The sequence below is a fragment of the Pelophylax lessonae genome, assembly GCF_965119305.1.
Source record: "Pelophylax lessonae genome assembly, chromosome: 3".
NCBI classification, from domain to species: Eukaryota; Metazoa; Chordata; class Amphibia; order Anura; family Ranidae; genus Pelophylax; species Pelophylax lessonae.
This window is the reverse complement of record NC_138770.1, coordinates 471,246,853-471,267,515: the sequence shown is the minus strand read 5'-3', so window position 1 is coordinate 471,267,515 and position 20,663 is coordinate 471,246,853. Positions and strand designations below refer to the sequence as shown.

The 20,663-nt window shown below is 41.9% G+C and overlaps 1 protein-coding gene across 2 annotated transcripts in view; it reads right to left on the bottom strand.

Annotated features, from left to right (window-relative positions):
* Positions 1-214: 214 nt before the first annotated feature.
* Positions 215-20,663, bottom strand: part of QPCT (glutaminyl-peptide cyclotransferase) — a 275,144-nt gene continuing 254,695 nt past the window's right edge. For both annotated transcript variants that reach the window (XM_082251215.1, XM_082251216.1), the window contains exons 6-7: positions 16,021-16,137; positions 215-424 (exon numbers count right to left, since the gene is read on the bottom strand). In XM_082251215.1, the coding sequence (XP_082107341.1) occupies positions 279-424; positions 16,021-16,137 (263 nt within the window). In that variant the 3' untranslated portion in view covers positions 215-278. The remainder of the gene's footprint in view (positions 425-16,020; positions 16,138-20,663) is intronic.

Sequence of the window (20,663 nt, the reverse complement as noted above, 5' to 3'; positions counted from 1 at the left end):
GATTAATTGCAAGGCTGTTTCCTTCAATGAATAGAAGAGAAACATTTACAGACCCTCTATGCAGCTGTGTGTGAATCATTTGCAGGCATTAACACAACTCAGAATATAGTATATTGAGTGAAAATTTTTATTTTAGCACAGTTTCTGTACTACATAGCTTAGTAAATGCTCTTACTTTTTGCTTGGTCTTGCTCGTTGTCATTTTTAAAAATAAAACCTTTGCAATAAAATAGGTATTCTCAACTGAATATCTAAAGTAAATAATTTAGACAGTACAATCATATATTAAGATATTCAAGAACAAACACCTGAAGAATTTTATTGATGTTGTCAATACTTGAAGAATCTAGGTTTTCTTCGTTATCTTCAAATGTGTGCCAAACAGCTGGAAAGGGTGACGGAATAAGATGCAGGACTGAAACACCTGTAACATAAAATTAAAGTTAGTTTATGCTCCATATTTAGTAAGCACGTGGGTAACACTGTGACTGTGCTGCTCAAACAGCCAGAGGCTGGGGTTTCAAAAGAATGAAAATATTTGGGCATGACCAACTGATAATTTAAAATGGCCATCTTGAAACGCAGCAACTTTATAAGCTTTAGTAAAAATTACAACCCTTGTCAATGATTTATCGATGATGGTTGAATAAGCAAGGGGAAAGCTGCAGGGCTTCATTGTTGCTCCCTGCAGCTGTGTTCTGAAAATCCACAGGCATAACGCAATATACTTGTGTACACTATGCCATATTCCTGTGACCCATGTTCCTAAAGAATGTCACTCTGTTAAAGCCATGTACTAAGGCAAACACAGACAAGATATTAAAGAGGAAATTCACTTCCCCAGCATCCTTTCTTTTTAACCCCAATTAACTGTCATGATCGCTTGTCTTCAATTCACATATTCACCAGCCCAGCAGATACAGCGTTGTCCAACTGTTATCTCCTGTTCAGGTGTCACAGCCTAGGTCCCGTCCCGCTTGTGTGCACTGGTTCTGGCCCATGGCTGCTGTGTGTCCCCACTCCTACAGCCTCCTGGGATATGTGATGGGGGGATTTTCCCAGGAGGCTGTGATAGCAGGGATGTGTCATTATCACCTAGGCGAGAATGGCGAACAGGGGGTCATGGTCGGATAATAAAATAATAAAAAAACGTAAATCTTTGATTTATATTGCAAAAACGATAAGGAGTGCAGGAGCCTAAAGCCTGGTCACACCTATGCATTTCTTAGTGCGTTTTCAGTTTTGCAGAAACACTACAGTCCATTTAACATGGTTTCCTATGTGTCATGATCACATCTGTGAATTCTATGGAAAGGGCCTGGAACTTTTTTCTGGTTTTTGGCTTCATAGACTTCAATGGATCAAAAATGTGTATTAAAAAACGAAAAATGCACCTGGAATATACAAACTGCAACCTGCATAGGTGTGAATCAGGCCTAAAGTCTCTCGGGGGAATGAGATATATTGAGGGATTTTTTCTTACTTAATGCAAACTATTTGACTGTATGGTCATAAATCAGCAAACACCCTATAGTAACATGCTTATGCATACATTTCCAGCTTCGTATCATTTGCCTTCCTAACAATGACAGGTGTTTTCTGTAGTTTATATGCGTCGTGCATTCTTTGCTTTGTATACATTCTGTGCTATGTGAGGTTTGTACATGCTTTGTGCTGTGTGGCTGTGTGTGCTGTGTTGTATGTGCCTTGTGCTGTGTATACTGTCTGCTGTAAATGGGCCCATCCTCTTCATTTTTTTCAGAGTTCTTTGATTCCAGTGTGACTGGTTCCCAGTGTGTGTTTTGTGCTATGTGCTGTAAATGGCCCTCTGCCTTCACTTTCTTTTTGATGGACTGCTGTCATTTCAAAGTGACTGGATAGGAGGCACAAATTATATAATAATATTCTAAATATAAGTGATAAGGGATTCACCTTCTCAGAGTACTCCCAAATAAAACCTGGGTGAATTTTTAAACACGGTTATCTTGCAGCGTTTTGGTCAGAATCATTTGCAAGATTTCAGTGGCATAAATATCCCAAATTACCTTGTACACACACTCCATAATAAACTTCAAGCACAAAGCGCTAATCTGCAAGAGGAATACTTACTCAACTATATACTGTAAAATAAATGCTGTGACAATGTAAAAATCTAATAAATGATCCTCATGAATCAAACACAAATATTCAACATATTTAAAAATACAACATAAATAAGCGTGTTTATTGCTAATAATACCAGACATTAAAGTTCATATGTGCAATAGTGCATGTGATCAACAACTATCTGAATAGCACCAGTGATATTTAAACTGTGATCAAAACAAAACACTCCAAAAATGTCCATAAACAATCTTTCCACCTGTCATCTACTTCTGTAATATATTGCAATGAAAACCTTCACTATACCCCTCTGGGCACTTTCTCACCTTCTTATGATCTTTAAAGCTGGGCAACAACAAATCTCACATACCTTGACGATCCCTTGGCTCCTTCCAATGCATTTCGCCAGCAACAAGATTATCAGGAGATCGCCACAGGTATATTTATTACCAGAACAGACGTAGCTCACTAGGTGGCAACTGCACTGTCAGATCAAACCAGCACAAGCAAGGGGATAAATCAAGAAGAGTAATTAAGCATACAAGTGGCCAAGTTATATAAAACCATGCTGGACATATTAAAACTATGTTAAAGCAATGGCAAAACATCCTCTAGATGTCACCTTTCAATGCTTTCGCACAGACAAAAGAGGAAAACATACTAATATTAAAAACTTTTAATATCTATCAAATACATTTCCAATAAAAATCATATATATATATATATATATATATATATATATATATATATATATATACACACAATATGATAAATACTTGTATTAAAACATAAAAATGTAGTAAAAAAAATGAAATACATTATCAAATAATTATTACAGCAGTTAGATCTATGTCTACATTTAGACCCTAGGGGTCAATGTATCGGCTTCATAGATCCATCAAGTTTCTCTTTTTGAGAGAGCTTTTTTATCTGCTTTTAGCTCTTAGGCTTTACAGATACAGCATAGGGTGGATATTACCAGGATCATGTAATAATGGAGAAAAAAGGTGCGCGAACCAATGTGAATAAGTGTAAAAGCAGCACTGTGATGAATATAAAATGGAAAAGAATATGTAAGAAGTTACAAAAGTGTGCTAATATGTGAACAAGAGAACAATAACAAAATGTCCATAAATAAAAATCAAATGAATCAACAATTTGAAATAAAGACTTTTTCATCCAGAGAAAGGTGTTCCCAAGGTGATACGTGCAGGAAAACCAACTGAGGAATGATGGGTGATATGGAATAGGTGAATTAACCTCTTACCAAAAAGTAATCCATAAACGTGACTTTAAACAAAAATACAATCTTGTGATGACACCCAGTGATGTTACATAGTTACATAGTAGGTGAGGTTGAATAAAGACAATAGTCCATCCAGTTCAACCTGTGTAGGTGTGTGTGGCTGTAATCATCTCACATACCCCTGAATGTTCTGATCCTTGAGATGTAAGTCCAAGAGTCCTTTGAAAGCCACCATACTACCCGCAGAAACCACCCCTTGTGGCAGAGAATTCCACAATCTTGTAGCCCTAACAGTAAAGAACCCCCCACGTTGCCTGAGGTTAAAACGCTTCTCCTCTAATCGCATTGTATGCCCTCGAGTCCTCATGCAATCCCTTCGAATGAACAGCTTTTTTTCTAAGCTGGGATCCCCATTAAGATATTTATAAATTGCTATCATGTCCCCCCTCAGATGTCTCTTCTCCAGGGAGAATAAATCGAGCGATTGTAGACGCTCTTCATAGTCAAGGTCCTCCAATCCCCTAATTAGTTTAGTTGCCCTTCTCTGGACTCTCTCCAGCTCCAACACATCCCTCCTGAGGACTGGCGACCAGAACTGGACAGAATACTCCAGATGCGGTCGGACCAGAGTTTTATAAAGTGGAAGGATTATAGTCTTATCTCTGGAATACATCCCTTTCTTTATGCATGCTAATATTCTGCTGGCTTTGGCAGCTGCCGCTTGACATTGCATGCTGTTGCCTAATCTATCATCAACCAAGACTCCCAGATCCTTCTCCATTTTTGATTCCCCCAAGGGTTCCCCTCCTAATATGTATTGTGTTTTTATGTTTTTAGTCCCCAAGTGCAAAACCTTACACTTCTCCACGTTAAACCTCATTTGCCATGTCGTTGCCCACTCTGTAATTTTATATCATCTGTAGGATATCTGCTTCATGCTGTGCAGTTATTGCCCTGGCCAATTTTGTGTCATCTGCAAAAACTGATATCGAACTACTGATCCCGACCTCAATGTTGTTTATGAATAAATTGAACAAGATTGGTCCCAGGACTGAGCCCTGGGGCACCCCGCTTACTACCTCAGACCAGTCTGAGTATGCGCTGTTTATTACCACTCTTTGGACACGCCCTTTAAGCCAATTCCGTATCCAAGAGCAAACCCTGCTGTCAATACCTGCAGACCTTATTTTATAAATTAAGCGCTTGTGGGGAACTGTATCAAACGCCTTAGCGAAATCCAAGTACACCACATCCACTGGTCTCCCCCTATCTAGCTCACAGCTCACCTCCTCGTAGAATGTTAATAGATTGGTTTGACAAGAACGCCCATTTGTAAACCCGTGCTGATTACTGCTGATGATGTTGTTGTCTTTAGCAAACTCTATGATATAGTCCCTTATCATCCCCTCCAGAAGTTTACATACTATTGATGTCAAACTGACAGGCCTATAATTTCCCGGGATATGCCTCTGGCCCTTTTTGAATATCGGAATCACGTTAGCTTTCTTCCAATCCCCTGGTACATCTCCTGTCCTAATACTGTCAACAAAGATCAGGAACAGTGGTCTGGATATAACCTTACTGAGTTCCTTGAGTACTCTCGGATGTACGCCATCCGGGCCTGGTGATTTGTTTGTGTTAAGTTTATCCAGCCTTTCCCTGATTTCACCCTCTGTTAGCCATAGTGGCAAGTCCTGTGTATTACTACTAACCATACAGTCATGGTCAGTGTACCCCTTCGTTTCCTGTGTAAAGACTGACGAGAAAAAAGCATTCAGCACGGTTGCTTTTTCAGTGTCCTCTGTAACCATCCTCCCATCATTGTTAATTATGTGTGCAATATGCTCTGCCCTAGTTTTTTTGCTGTTGATATATTTAAAGAATTTCTTTGGGTTTTTTTTACTATCCTCCGCTATTTGTCTCTCAAAGTTGATTTTAGCCATCTTGATTTCTTGTTTACTTTTCTTATTTGCCTCCTTGTATTGCTCGAAAGTCGATACTGTGCCCTCTGATTTATACTTCTTGAAGGCCAATTTTTTTCCCCTAAGAAGTTTTTTTGACGCTACGGTTTAACCAGCCAGGTTTGGCTTTGTCTCTTCTAAATTTATTTCCCATAGGAATGCACTGCAAGATGCCTTTGCCTAATATGTTCCTAAAGCATTCCCATTTTTCCTCTGTGGTCAGGGATCCCAGGGTTTGGTCCCAGTTTACCCTTTCCATCAATGAGTACAATTTTGAAAAGTTTGCCCTTCTGAAGTTTAGGGTTCTTATGTTCCCCACTTGCCTTGTTATATTGTTATTTATACTAAATGTGATCATCCTGTGATCGCTAGAGCCCAGGTTGTCCTGGACTCCTACCTCCGAGATTATGTCTGGGTCATTAGTGATCAATAGATCCAGGACTGCATTTTCTCTAGTGGGAGAATCCACCAACTGTGACATGTAATTATCCAGTAAGGTTTCCGTGAATAGGCGGGCCTTCTGTGAGTGTGTAGTCCCCTCGTCCCAGTCAATGTCGGGATAATTGAAGTCCCCCAATATGATGACTGATCCCAATTTTGCCACTTTACTCATTAGTGCTAAGAATTCCAGCTCTACCTCCTCCCCTTGGTTAGGTGGCCTATAGCAAACCCCCACAATTACTTTCCCCTTTTCTCCTTCCCTATGGAGTTCAACCCACACAGATTCTAAATCCATGCTCATCCCATCCGTAATGTCACTCCTTTCTATCACCTTTATATTGTTCTTGACATAGAGACATACCCCTCCCCCTCTTTTTCCTACCCTGTCCTTCCGGTACACCGAATACCCTTGGATATTGGCCAGCCAGTCATGTGAGGGGTCGAACCAAGTCTCTGTTATTCCCACAAGGTCTATGTCCTCCTCATGTACCAATATTTCCAACTCATCCATTTTATTAGCTAGGCTCCTGGCATTAGCATATACCCCTCTTAGTTTTACGGAAGTTAAGTGCAATTGGCGGTTATGTTTATTCCTGTTTGGTCTGAGATTTTCCCGCACAGACCTGCCAATTGACATTGTGGACCTACTGTCGCTGCTGACCCTACAGCTGCCTTCAGTCCTCTGCTCCCTCCTGACTGACTCTTCTTCTGAGCCCTCCCCCCCGTCTCCTAGTTTAACCACTCTACTACCGCTCACGGTAATAGTACTGCGGCAGAGTGGCTCGTTCCCGTCCAGTCACGTAGTATTAACGTGACTGGACTCCTCCCCTTCTGGGCGGCGCTTGCGCGCCGCCGGAGGCTCGCTCCCGCTGTTTTCATTCACAGCGGGAGTCGGGCCAGGGGAGGAGCAGCGGCGATCGCCGCTGCTCTTACCCGATCGTCGGGGATCGAGTCTGGAGATCCGCCCGCTGTGTGTAAACACAGCGGGCGGATCTCCATAGTGACAGGGAGTGACAGATCGGACTGTTCAGCATAGCTGGACATCCGATCTGTCCATGAATCACATAGTCACCTCCCCCCCTACACGTCAGTAAGCACCAGGCATACATTAACCCCTCCCTCTCCAATAAAATTAACCCCTTCCCTGCCAGTGTCATTTTTACAGTAACAGTGCATATATATAGCACTGATTACTGCAGTAATGTCACTGGTACCCCCAAAAGTGTCAAAAATGTCAGTCAGGGGTCCGGTCTGTCCGCCGCAATGTCGCAGTCCCGCAAAAAAAATCGCAGATCGCCGCCATTACGCGTTAAAAAAAAAACACCAAAAATGACAGAAATCTTTCCCTTTGTTAGTAAACGCAATAACTTTTGCGCAAACCAATCAAAATACGCTTATTGCGATTTTTTTTACCAAACATATGTAGCATAAAACAAATTGGCCAAAAACTTTTAAAAAAATTGGTTTTTACATCTTTTTTGGGGGGAATTTCATATAAAAAAAATGTGAAAAATATTGTTATTTTTTCAAAATAAACGCTCTTTTTTTGTTTATAGCGCAAAAAGTAAAAATCGCACAGGTGATCAAATACCACCAAAAGAAAGCTCTGTTTGTGGGAGAAAAAGGACGTAAATTTCGTTTGGGTACGGCGTCGCACGACCGCGCAATTGTCAGTTGAAGTCGCACAGCGTCGAATCGCAAAAAGTGGCCTGGACGGAAGACAGCAAAATCCTCCGGTTGTAAAGTGGTTAAAAGCCCCTCCAACTTGGTGGCCATCTTTTTCCCCAAAAGAGCTGTACCGTCCCCATTAAGGTGCGGCCCATCCTTACTAAAGAGCCGGTAGCCGACTGAGAAGTCAGCCCAGTTCTCCAGGAACCCAAACCCCTCCTTCCTACACCAGTTCCTCAGCCACTTGTTAAGTTCCCTAATCTCCTTCTGCCTCTCCTGTGTGGCTCGAGGTACAGGCAGTATTTCAGAGAAAACCACCTTGGAGGTCCTTTTCCTCAATCTATTACCTAAGTCCCTGAAATCGTTCTTAAGGATCCTCCACCTACCTTTAACTTTGTCATTAGTGCCCACATGCACCATGACCGCTGGGTCATCCCCAGCCCCGCACAACAATCTGTCTGCCAGATCTGCGATATGCCGAACGCGGGCGCCCGGTAAACAACGAACTGTTCGGTTCACGAGATCTTTTTTACAGATTGCCCTCTCTGTCCTCTTGATAATTGAGTCCCCAACTACCACAACCTTTCTAACCTTTCCTGAGTTACAGCCCCCCTTCTTCCTGGAGCCGTCCCTCCCCTGGCAGCTGGGGGAGGGTGCATGCTCCAGCTCTGCCACCCCTGAGTTGATATCCCCCTCAACCTGCAACTCGGCAAATTTGTTACGGTGTACCAACTCATTGGCCTCCCTGGCACTCATCCCTCTACCCTTCCTAACAGTCACCCAGCTGCGTACCTCTGCTGCTTGCGTCTCCTCTATTCCTCCCTCCTCTATGCTGGCCCCTGCCAGCGCCTGATAGGTAATGTCCAAGCTCCTTTCCAGGATGCGAATGGACTCTTACCACAACAGAGAGAATGGAGCATGTACTGTGGTACCAGGGAATCCAATAGATCAGCCAGATACAATGGAATCTCAAGTGGGATGGATGGATCAACAGAGCTTCCCAGTTATGGGGGTCTGGAGGCTTCCAGAAGTAGGGATGCCGACACAGAGACCGCAATAAAAGAGGAAGGGACTAATAGTGCATTACCCACGGTTTATTAAATAAGTAAAGGTAAAAAAACACTTACACACATCCGAAGTGGTAGACAGCGAATACTCAATCAAAAGTCACGGTCGCCTGCAGTGCGATCCGAGACATACAGCAGCACGGCTGGCTCCCCCCGACGCATTTATACTGATAAGTCGGCTTCTGGGATTGGAGCTGGAGCTGCGCTGCTGATCTCTCTCATTAAAAAGGCTTGGCAATGGAGACTTCCGGGGCGGCCGCGGCCGGGACCCGGAAGTGCAATGACGCACTTCCGGTGTTTTGACCAACTTGCACCAGCGGTCACTTCAGGAAGAGGATGCGCTTCACATGACACCGGAGCTCAGCAGGAAGTAAATTAACTGATCTTCCGATGCCCTGACCTACTCTCAACAGGGAGCAAACCAGGAAGTGCATCTTTATATGGCAATTCGGGGAGGTTCATTGAAAAGAAGTAAAAAAACACAAGAAACCTCTCACTAACAGGATAGATTGCCGATTAAATGATTAAAATTGGTATATAAACCAATAAATGCTTTAAAAACATTAATCTTGAGATTAAAACCTCGAGACTCAAAAAATAATATGAAAAGGAAAATGAAAATAATTATAATGGAAATAAAAAATTTAATGAAAATAAATGAATGAATAATAAAAATAAAATAAAAATGAAAATAAAAATAATATTAAAATAAAAATAAAGTAAAAAATAAATAAATAAAAAATAAATAAAATTAAAAATGGAAATAAAAATTAAATAAAATAAAATGAAAATAAAAATATGAAAAATATAAAAAAGAAAAAATCAAATAAAAATGTACCTCTAAAATTGGAATAAAAATCAAGTGGCCATACAAAATGTGACAAGTTGATGTCTCGCTTGAGCCGGAAGAGTCCAGCCTTATATGCATGAAAAATAATCAATAAAAACATACGCAGAACTATATACTTGATTTATCCAATATCAGAGGAGAGGCGGGTCACTTAAGGAAATGGCAATGGTGACTAAGGATATAAATGATCACATGACACCTATATTGTGGAACTAATGGTTGTTAATATGGGCATTTATGTCCCATTTAACACTTTAATTTGTATATCCAAAATGTCTCTCTTCTGGAAATGCTTCTCTTCATGTTACTCCCTCTCCAATGAGGGGAGTAACTCTCAATCACAGTAGTTTTTATCTTAGAATAACTCCTTCGATGGCATTTATCATGATGAGCCGAGAGGCTGTGTCCAGGAAAGCCTTGTTGTATTTTTGTGAGGTGTTCACCTATTCTGATGCTTGAGGTCCTAATGGTCCTCCCTACGTATTGTAGGCCACAACCACAGGTCAGAAGGTAAACAACCCCCTTAGTGTGACATGTGATAAAGTTCTTAATGTCATCATTTTTCTTAGTCACAGTAGAGCTAAAGGTTTTTGTCCTCTGTGTGTTCAGTTGTGCCCGGCACGGTAAGAGGCGCCACCTAGTGGGCGCCTTGCATTGAGCGTGGATTTTCCTGCTGACACCTCTCCTTGAGATGTCAACCACGCATTCAATGTTAGCCCCGCCTGCGTTCCACGCCGACGGAGCATTCTCCGTGCCGGTGGAACGTAGGAGCCGGTCGCGCCTTCATGACGCCAGGCGCAATGCGCGTGTACGTCTCCAGTGAGGACACGCCCGGCACCTGCGATCCAGGGAGCCCACGGCGGATGCCAGCTGAGAGCCATCTATCCAATTAAGCTCACCTCAACAGGTAGTATTTAGCCAAGCCCCTGTCGGCATTCACTTGTGCAGTCTGCCGTTCGGGAGCTTGGTGTTTCACACACCCTCTAATCTGTTTCTGCTGCAATTTCAATCAGGTAAGCGTCTGCTTTTGACATGATTTGGTGCTGTGGCTTTTACACTTCCAGACAATCCACCTGACATTGTTAGTTTCTATATTATCTATATACCTATTGAGGATTATCTTCTTCCCTCCAATAAGGGAACATTATTCGTTGTTTTAGTTAAGTACCACAATTGGAATATTTTTTGGATTTTCTAAAAAGATATTTATAGCCACATTCTTTAGCTTTTTAGCTGTTCAGCCCCAATCTGTTTTTGAACCAATGCCTGCAATGTTCATCATATGAGTGGCATTAACATAATATTCAATATCATTCGCTGAAGCCCATGTATTTCTTTTATGTTATTTCTTGCAAGTGAAAAGCATGCTTCTATTTTCTTCTTCTTTTTACTCCATTCTTATATGGCTCTATCTCAGTAAACTGTTCAGCCACTTGGACTCCAGCTGTCCCGAATCTAGGGAACGCACAACCAGTTAACCATCTGGGGAATACCTACCTTTATCTGGTTTGCTCTGAGGCCTTATAGCACCAGTCAGGCTCCAATCAATCCTGCTTTGTTTTTATCCTAGCAAGCATCCAATATCCATGTGCAGTTAACCATGCAAGTTCAATATTCCTCAATCTATGATATAACATACAAGTATACTTTATTGCATTATATAAATCTGTGATAACTTTTTAGTATTTATATGTGTGGTCTTATCATTACATTTAATACCAACAGAAAACCACCCAAAGTCACCCCTGATGAAGAAGCAGTGACTTCGAAACGCGTCGGGTATCGACTTTGGATTGTGTGGTTGGTTCTGACACTATGCATATACTCTGTGCTTGCTTATGTTTTTAACGCTTACTATGTATATTTTGTACGCTAATAAAAATTCAAATATTTTTTCAATTTTTTGGTAACAATCCTTTGTTTTTCTGTGCCTTTAAAATCCCACTCCAAGGGAAATTACATACATTATGTTTACCACTCTGTGGCATCCCCTCTTCTTTTTATAACAGTCTGCAAACGTCTGGGGACTGAGGAGACAAGTTGCTCAAGTTTAGGATTAGGAATGTTGTCCCATTCTTGTCTAATACAGGCTTCTAGTTGCTCAACTGTCTTAGGTCTTTTGTCGCAACTTCCTCTTTATGATGCGACAAATGTTTCTATGTTTGAAAGATCTGGACTGCAGGCTGACCATTTCAGTACCCGGATCCTTCTTCTACACAGCCATGATGTTGTAATTGATGCAGTATGTGGTCTGGCATTGTCATGTTGGAAAATGCAAGGTCTTCCCTGAAAGAGACGACGTCTGGATGGGATCCTATGTTCTAGAACTTGGATATACCTTTCAGCATTGATGGAGCCTTTCCAGACGTGTAAGCTGCCCATGCCACACGCACTCATGCAACCACATACCATCAGAGATGCAGACTTCTCAACTGAGCGCTGATAATAACTTGGGTTGTCCTTGTTCTCTTAAGTCCGGATGACATGGCATCCCAGTTTTCCAAAAAGAACTTCAAACTTTGATTCGTCTGACCACAGAACAGTTTTCCACTTTGCCACAGTCCATTTTAAATGAGCCTTGGCCCAGAGAAAACGCCTGCCTTCTGGATCATGTTTAGATATGGCTTCTTTTTTGGCCTATAGAGTTTTAGCCGAAAACGGCGAATGGCACAGTGGATTGTGTTCACTGACAATGTTTTATGGAAGTATTCCTGAGCCCATGTTGTGATTTCCATTACAGTAGCATTCCTGTATGTGATGCAGTGCCGTCTAAGGGCCCGAAGATCACGGGCATTCTGTATGGTTTTCCGGCCTTGACCCTTATGCACAGAGATTGTTCCAGATTCTCTGAATCTCTGGATGATATTATGCACTGTAGATGATGATAACTTCAAACTCTTTGCAATTTTTCTCTGAGAAACTCCTTTTTCATATTGCGCCACTATTTTTCGCCGCAGCTTTGGCGGATTGGTGATCCTTTGCCCATCTTCACTTCTGAGAGACACTGCCACTCTGAGAGGCTCTTTTTATACCCAATCATGTTGCCAATTGACCTAATAAGTTGCAAATTGGTCCTCCAGCTGTTCCTTATATGTACATTTAACTTTTCTGGCTTCTTATTGCTACCTGTCCCAACTTTTTTGGAATGTGTAGCTCTCATGAAATCCAAAATGAGCCAATATTTGGCATGACATTTCAAAATGTCTAACTTTCAACATTTGATATGTTATCTACAGTGGGTACAGAAAGTATTCAGACCCCCTTAAATTTTTCACTCTTTGTTATATTGCAGCCATTTGCTAAAATCATTTAAGTTCATTCTTCTTCCTCATGAATGTACACATAGCACCCCATACTGACAGAAAAACACAGAATTGTTGACATTGTTGCAGATTTATTAAAAAAGAAAAACTGAAATATCACATGGTCCTAAGTATTCAGACCCTTTGCTGTGACACTCATATATTTAACTCAGGTGCTTTCCATTTCTTCTGATCATCCTTGAGATGGTTCTACACCTTCATTTGAGTCCAGCTGTGTTTGATTATACTGATTGGACTTGATTAGGAAAGCCACACACCTGTCTATATAAGACCTTCCAGATCACAATGCATGTCAGAGCAAATGAGAATCATGAGGTCAAAGGAACTGCCTGAAGAGCTCAGAGACAGAATTGTGGCAAGGCACAGATCTGGCCAAGGTTACAAAAAGATTTCTGCTGCACTTAAGGTTCCTAAGAGCACAGTGGCCTTCATAATCCTCAAATTGAAGACGTTTGGGACGACCAGAACCCTTCCTAGAGCTGGCCGTCCGGCCAAACTGAGCTATCGGGGGAGAAGAGCCTTGGTGAGAGAGGTAAAGAAGAACCCAAAGATCACTGTGGCTGAGCTCCAGAGATGCAGTCAGGAGATGGGAGAAAGTTGTAGAAAGTCAACCATCACTGCAGCCCTCCACCAGTCGGGGCTTTTACGGCAGAGTGGCCCGACGGAAGCCTCTCCTCAGTGTAAGACACATGAAAGCCCGCATGGAGTTTGCTAAAAAAACACCTGAAGGACTCCAAGATGGTGAGAAATAAGATTCTCTGGTCTGATGAGACCAAAATAGAACTTTTTGGCCTTAATTCTAAGCGGTATGTGTGGAGAAAACCAGGCACTGCTCATCACCTGTCCAATACAGTCCCAACAGTGAAGCATGGTGGTGGCAGCATCATGCTGTGGGGATGTTTTTCAGCTGCAGGGACAGGACGACTGGTTGCAATCGAGGGAAAGATGAATGTGGCCAAGTACAGGGATATCCTGGACAAAAACCTTCTCCAAAGTGCTCTGGACCTCAGACTGGGCCGAAGGTTTACCTTCCAACAAGACAATGACCCTAAGCACACATCTAAAATAACGAAGGAGTGGCTTTACAACAACTCCGTGACTGTTCTTGAATGGCCCAGCCAGAGCCCTGACTTAAACCCAATTGAGCATCTCTGGAGAGACCTAAAAATGGCTGTCCACCAACGTTTACCATCCAACCTGACAGAACTGGAGAGGATCTGCAAGGAGGAATGGCAGAGGATCCCCAAATCCAGGTGTGAAAGACTTGTTGCATCTTTCCCAAAAAGACTCCTGGCTGTATTAGATCAAAAGGGGGCTTCTACTAAATACTGAGCAAAGGGTCTGAATACTTAGGACCATGTGATATTTCAGTTTTTCTTTTTTAATAAATCTGAAACAATGTCAACAATTCTGTGTTTTTCTGTCAGCATGGGGTACTATGTGTACATTCATGAGGAAGAAGAATGTACTTAAATGATTTTAGCAAATGGCTGCAATATAACAAAGAGTGAAAAATTTAAGGGGGTCTGAATACTTTCCGTACCCACTGTATATTATATTGTGAATGAAATATAAGTTTATGATATTTGTAAATTAGTCCATTCCTTTTTTACTCACAATTTGTACAGTGTCACAACTTTTTTGGAATCGGGTTTGTATATAAACCACAGAGTATAGACTATCACTTTTACCCAGAGTAAATAATGTACACTGATTTGGGTTATTTTTGCCAAAGAAATGTAGCAGAATACATGTGGGCCTAAATTTATGAATAAAGATTATTTATTTGCAAAATGTTATAACAGAAAAAAAAAAAAAACCAGTGGTGATTAACCACCTCCCACCCGGGCCATTGTACATATACGGCCGGGTGGGAGTCTCGTCCTTCTGATCGGACGTTCCGGAACGTCCTTCAGAAGGAGCGAGATCGCGCCGCGGGCATGCGCAGCGGCGCGATCTCGATGTGCCTGTGTCCCTCGGACACAGAGCAACAAGATGCGACAGGAGGGCCCTGTGATTGACCCTCCTGATCACATGACGGCTGTGTCCAATCACAGCCGTCATGCAATGTAAATACAGCCGTTGTAACGGCTTCAATCTCTTCTCCTCCTGACAGATCCTGTCAGTGAGGAGAAGAAGAGGATCGATACTGCAGCCGGGGGATCAGTGAGTATTTCTAAGTACTCACTGATCACAGGGGGGGTCTGTGCTGGTAATCAGAACATTGATTACCAGTGCAGCCCTGGGGGGGTGGGGTGCCACTAGAGCCACCAGGGATGCCCACCCATGACCACCAGGGATGCCCACCATGGCTACCAGGGATGGCAAACAGCCTGCCAGTGGTGCCCTCCTATCAGTGCTGCCCACCAATGCCATATATCAGTGCTGCCCACCAGTGCCCGTTATTGCCATCTATCAGTGCCACCCACCAGTGCCCATTATTGCCCACCAGTGCTGCCTATCAGTGCCCATCAGTGCCCCCCATTAGTGCCAATCAGTGCCGCCCATCAGTGCCGATCAGTGCCACCTATCAGTGCCCATCAGTGCCGCCGATCAGTGCCCATCAGTGCTGCCTATCAGTGCCCATCAGTGCCCACCAATGCTGCATATCAGTGCTATCTATCAGTGCCACATATCAGTGCCCAACAGTGCTGCATATCAGTGCTACCTATCAGTGCCCATCAGTGCTGCATATCAGTGCCACCCCATCAGTGTCTCCTCATCAGTGCCTGTCAGTGCGGCATCATCAGTGCTCATCAGTGCAGGAAAAAACGTATCTATTCACAAAATTTTATAACCTAAACAAAAAAACTTTTTTTTTTTTCAAACTTTTCGGTCTTTTTTTATTTGTGCCACCAAAAGAAAGCTCTATGTGTGGGGAAAAAATGACACAAATTTGGTTTAGGTACAGTGTTGCATGACTGCGCAATTGTCATTCAAAATGCAACAGCGCTAAAAGCTGAAAATTGGTCTGGGAAGGAAGGGGGTTTAAGTACCCAGTATTGAGGTAGTTAAATACCACCAAAAGACAGCTCTATCCGTCTCATAAAAATTATAAAAAGGTCATTTGGGTACAGTGCTCCACGATCAATTAATTGCCACTCAAAGGGTGACAGCGCTGATAGCTGAGAATTGGCCATGGCAGGAAGGGGGTGAAAGTGTTTGGTATTGAAGTGGTTAAATTGCATTTGTACCTTTCCCATGTATGGTAAAATGTTAGATTCACTTAACTTCCACCCTCCCTAGACACACATACTCAACTTTCTGGAGATCCATTCAGCCCCCAAAAGTGAAACCCGAACACATTAAGATGTAATTGCATTTCAAAGGAATTTTCTATGTTTCTGTGTTTATCTCTTACCCCTTTCTAAAAATGGAACATGGTCATCAATAACTTGTCTTGCCCGCAAACCATTTAGAAAATACATTGTTTCAGCTGGATGATCCTTCAGCAAGCCTAGATTGTGGAGTCTTCGTTCTTCAAAAGAAAAGAAAAAAGAAAAACATTTTAAAATTTACTCCAAACGTATCTATCACTAATTTAAATATTGTGACAAAAAGCCCCTGTCACCTATTGATAGGTATATCTGCCACGCAGAATTTTGCATTTCTTAAGGTGAACGAATGGCAGTGAGAGGTCTGGAAGCAGCAAGGGGTTAAGCAATGGCCACACCTTGCTCCCCACCTTGGGTATAATTTGTCTTCCCTGGGTCAATCTGTTGTTGGTGCTGATAAAGGAGACAAGCAGGCTGTGAGGAATCATGCCTGCAGGACTGGAGCAGACCCAGTAAAGTGTTTTTAGCCAGGACGCTTAAGCTGGATACACATTATCCAACTTTTGTGGTTAGATTTCCTTCAGATTTACCTTTTCTATGTAGTGCAAGGGCCTGCCAGATTGCATACAAATTGAAAGTGTTTAGGTTTGACCTCCTATTATATGGTTTTGGTAAGTCTGAAGGAAAAAGTCTTCAGAAAATTTTATAATGTGTATGACCCATTATATTTGTGTTGCTGGACTTTTGCTTTGGGACTATGTTTTCTACCCATAAGCGGGAATCCTTTTCTGTATGCTGTATACGCTGACCATATAAACAAGGCCAGGAAGCCCTTAACCTTACACACAGCTGGATTACCTCTCTGTGAGCTCTCCACTTGAAACTGAACTCCACAATTGCTGGAGTATGTGGGCAATCACTCTACTGATTACTAAAGAAAGGAAAGATCAGCACTAGTGTAAAATCAAGCTGCTAGCAATTGAGGAAAAAAACAAAACCCTCTAGTGAAATAATAAAACAAAAAGTGTAGTGCTGACATACAACTCATAAACAAAAACTGATAATCAGCAATAAACAGTGTCAAAAGTCCACTATTAGAGCCGGTTCACATAGGCGTGACCCGACTTGCCGGGGCGACTGGTGAAGTCGCGGTGCACAGCTTGCATATCATATCATTGAAGTCAATGTAGGTCGCTCCAGGTCACCCCAAAGAAGCTCAGGACCCTTTTTCTAAGTCAGAGCGACTTGTGTCGCTCCTATTAGAGCGGGTCCTGTGCTACTCTATGGCAGGTGACCCACGGCGACTCAGGCGACCAGGTCGCCTGACAAGTCGCCCCAGTGTGAATGGGGTCTTAGTGAAAATATCAACGAATCAGTCTATCATGAATGGGTATAACTGAAAAACAGTTTATTTATTAAGTGTTGATATCCGTCTTGCATAGAAGTGTGGAAGAAATGGATACTCACCAGATAAATGATTACGGCTCGCATAAAAATCAAACTGTGGGTGCCAACATGGATCTTAAAGAAGAGTGACTTTCATAAAGTGAAATAAAAATAAAAAAAAGACTCACAGAGTGGTATATATAAAAAAAAGAAGAAAAATAATCAAAGTGATTTGGGGAGGGGACACCCGTGATGGTAGAAAACCAACAAAGTCAGTGCAACACTCCAATGTCCTCGCATGCAGTGCAAACTCACCAGAACTATATTTTAGAATGCCCCCAATATTCTGGTATAACCCCCCAGGGAATGTATAGATGAACCCCAGCAATGTCACTGGTCTCCACCCATTCATAAGATCTCAATTGGTACCATATAAATAAGACAGCGTATCATAATGCAGTAAAGTTTAACAAAATCATCCAGTTAAAACAATAAAACAAATAGCATCATGGCACTCACATGTAAACATCGCCACGATCGACAATCACGGTGGCGTCACGTCACACGAGTAACACCACCCAACGCGTTTCCAGCCAATGTTCTTCTCAGAGGCCCTTTAGTGTGCATTTTTGAATGGCCCTGTATATGTAGCCTATAAGATGAGTGTCTGTTGACATCACTTCTGCAAAAACACCATTTTCCCTTTGACATAATGTCATTTCCGATCTCGGCAACATTTTGTCATAGGCGTTTTATTAAGCCCCTATTATTGTGGCCTGGGATCCAGAATGGAGAATTAATGTAGCGATAAGCTGCTGTACTGCCCATGGCATGTTTAATGAACAATCAAATCACGCTCTAATAAACAAATTAGGGCCAGCAATATACTAGCAGCAAATAGAATCCTCCAAAAAAAAAAAAAGGCCAGCAAAAAGTGCTGTAAAATTTAAAAATTATAAAAAAAAGTATAAATGTTAACTCCTTATAGGCTACATATATATTCTGAGCAAAAGTCTGGGATCTAGATTGTGGTACTTCCTAAAATGTTGGGACAAGCTATGCTTCCTAAAACCTTTTCTAAATTTATAAACATGTTCCCTCAGGGGATCTCTTAACCTCCTGGATGTGCACACCACATGTTTATGACAAACACATTTTAGAAGGTGAACTACATACCTAGTTTCGCAAGTAATAAATTATTCTATTTAATATTGTATCCCAGTGTTACAAGAGAAAAAAATGTTCAATTTTGTTTAGCCTAGTATCAATTAGTCTACATATTACATACTTTTTGCAAGGGTAAAAACCTCTTAATTCCTTGAAAAATGACAGCTGCCTGGTTTGGTCTTTAACATTAGGAGCTACATCTTGTCTCTCAGGTTAGGAACTCTTCTGAAAATAACTTCTGATTTATCAGGAAGTATTTTATACTGAATTGGATTAGATTTTAGGATACCCAACTTTTTTTTATGATGCCCTTGATCTAATAACATTGAGTAGAATAATTGGTAATAATAGGGCAATAATAGGGCATATCATTTTTATATGTTTTATTAACTAGTAAGTTGCTCCTCTCAGTATTACCAAGTTCCCGAATATTTTTTTGTAAAAAACCTTATCTCATAGCCTTTCTCCAGGAAACAATTTTTTTTAACAGATCTGCTTGTTCATAGTAATCCCGAGCAGATGTACAATTACACCTTATCCTCATAAATTGTCCCTTGGGGACATTACGTAACCACAAGGGATGGTGATAGTTTGAGACAGGGATATGGCTATTCCTATTAATGGCTTTGAAAATGTTTTGGTAAACAATTCTCCCCCCTTACTAGTACTGACAGATCCAAGAAATTGATCTCTTCAGTACTAGAGGAGAAGGTGAGTTGAATATTGCGATCATTCATATAGTATTTAGAGTTGTTATGAAACTTTGCAGCAGAGGCGTAACTAGAGGGCCCTGGTGCAAGAAACCATGAAGGGCCCCCCGACCCCTGGCCGGGGCCCTTTTCTTCAAGCCCGGGGCTCTTCCCACTGACCCTGGGGGCCCTTTATTACAGTCCTGCAGTGGGAACCTTTCACAAATTCTGCAGTGGGCCCCCTTTGTGCCATCTTGGGGCCTCTCCACGGTGGTGGAGTGCCAGGGCCCAGTTGCAAGTGCGACCTTTGCGATCCTAATATTTTTTGTTATTTTCATTTTATTTATTTTTTTCATCTTTTTACAATTTCTATATTTTTACAATTTCATTCATTCAGAAAAAGAAGGAGCCGGTAAATTACGTATTTACATACCCCTTCCCGGCTCTCCATCGTGACACATCCCCTGAAGCAGCTGGCGGGAAAGGGAAGGGGGAAGCCCACAGCACTGCAGGGGGGGGGGGGAAACCAGGGGAGCACACAGGGGCCCAGAAACAGCAGAGGACAAGTAAACTGGATAGGGAGGTGGTGGGGGCAGCATATAGAGGAACCAATCTCCTCCATTTTCCTCCTGCAGCTACAGGAGGAAAATGGAGGACATTAGTTCCTCTAAATGCTGCCCCCGCTTATCCAGGTGTACAGGGGAGCCGCACAGGCCCCCTGGAGCATGGGGCCAGGTTGCAATTGCAACCCCCCGCAACCCCTGTAGTTACGCCCCTGCTTTGCCGAGACCCTAGTTTCCAATTCCAGATTAATAGGATGTCAATGAAACGCTTGTAAAAGACAAGCTTCCTCAGTTGCTAGCAGATTGATTTTACACTAGCACTGATCTTTCCTTTTCCTCTTTTCCTTATTACTCACATCATAGACACTATTTTGATTTAGCAGCTGGTATTCTTTTGTTACTTTTATATCTGTCATGGAAGTTTTTGAAGCCAGGAGTAAAAAGAAGGTGGGGCATCTTAAAATCGAATCCAGTTCTGTATAAAATACTTCCTGATAAATCAGAAGTTAGTTTCAGAGGGGCTCCCAACCTGAGAGACAAGATAGCTCCTAATGTTATAGACCCACCCAGGCAGCTGTCATTTTTCAATGAATTAAGAGGTTGTTATACCTGCAATTTGTAATATACTAAGTGATAATAAGCTAAACAAAATCTAACGTTTTTCCTTTTCCTTCCTTTTTTATCTCTTAAAATGTGGTTGTCATAAACGGTATGTAGGGCACACATCCAGGAGGTTAAAAGAAATCGCTTGAGGGAACGTTTATAAAATTAGAAAAGGTTTTAGGAAACATAGCTTGTCCCAACATTTTAGGAAGTACCGCAATCAAGATCCCAGAAGTTTGAACTTTACTGCAACCTGTAAACTTCACCCCTATTAAAGGGGTAGCAATAAAATCAGGGAAATCTCTAGGAAAGAAATGTATT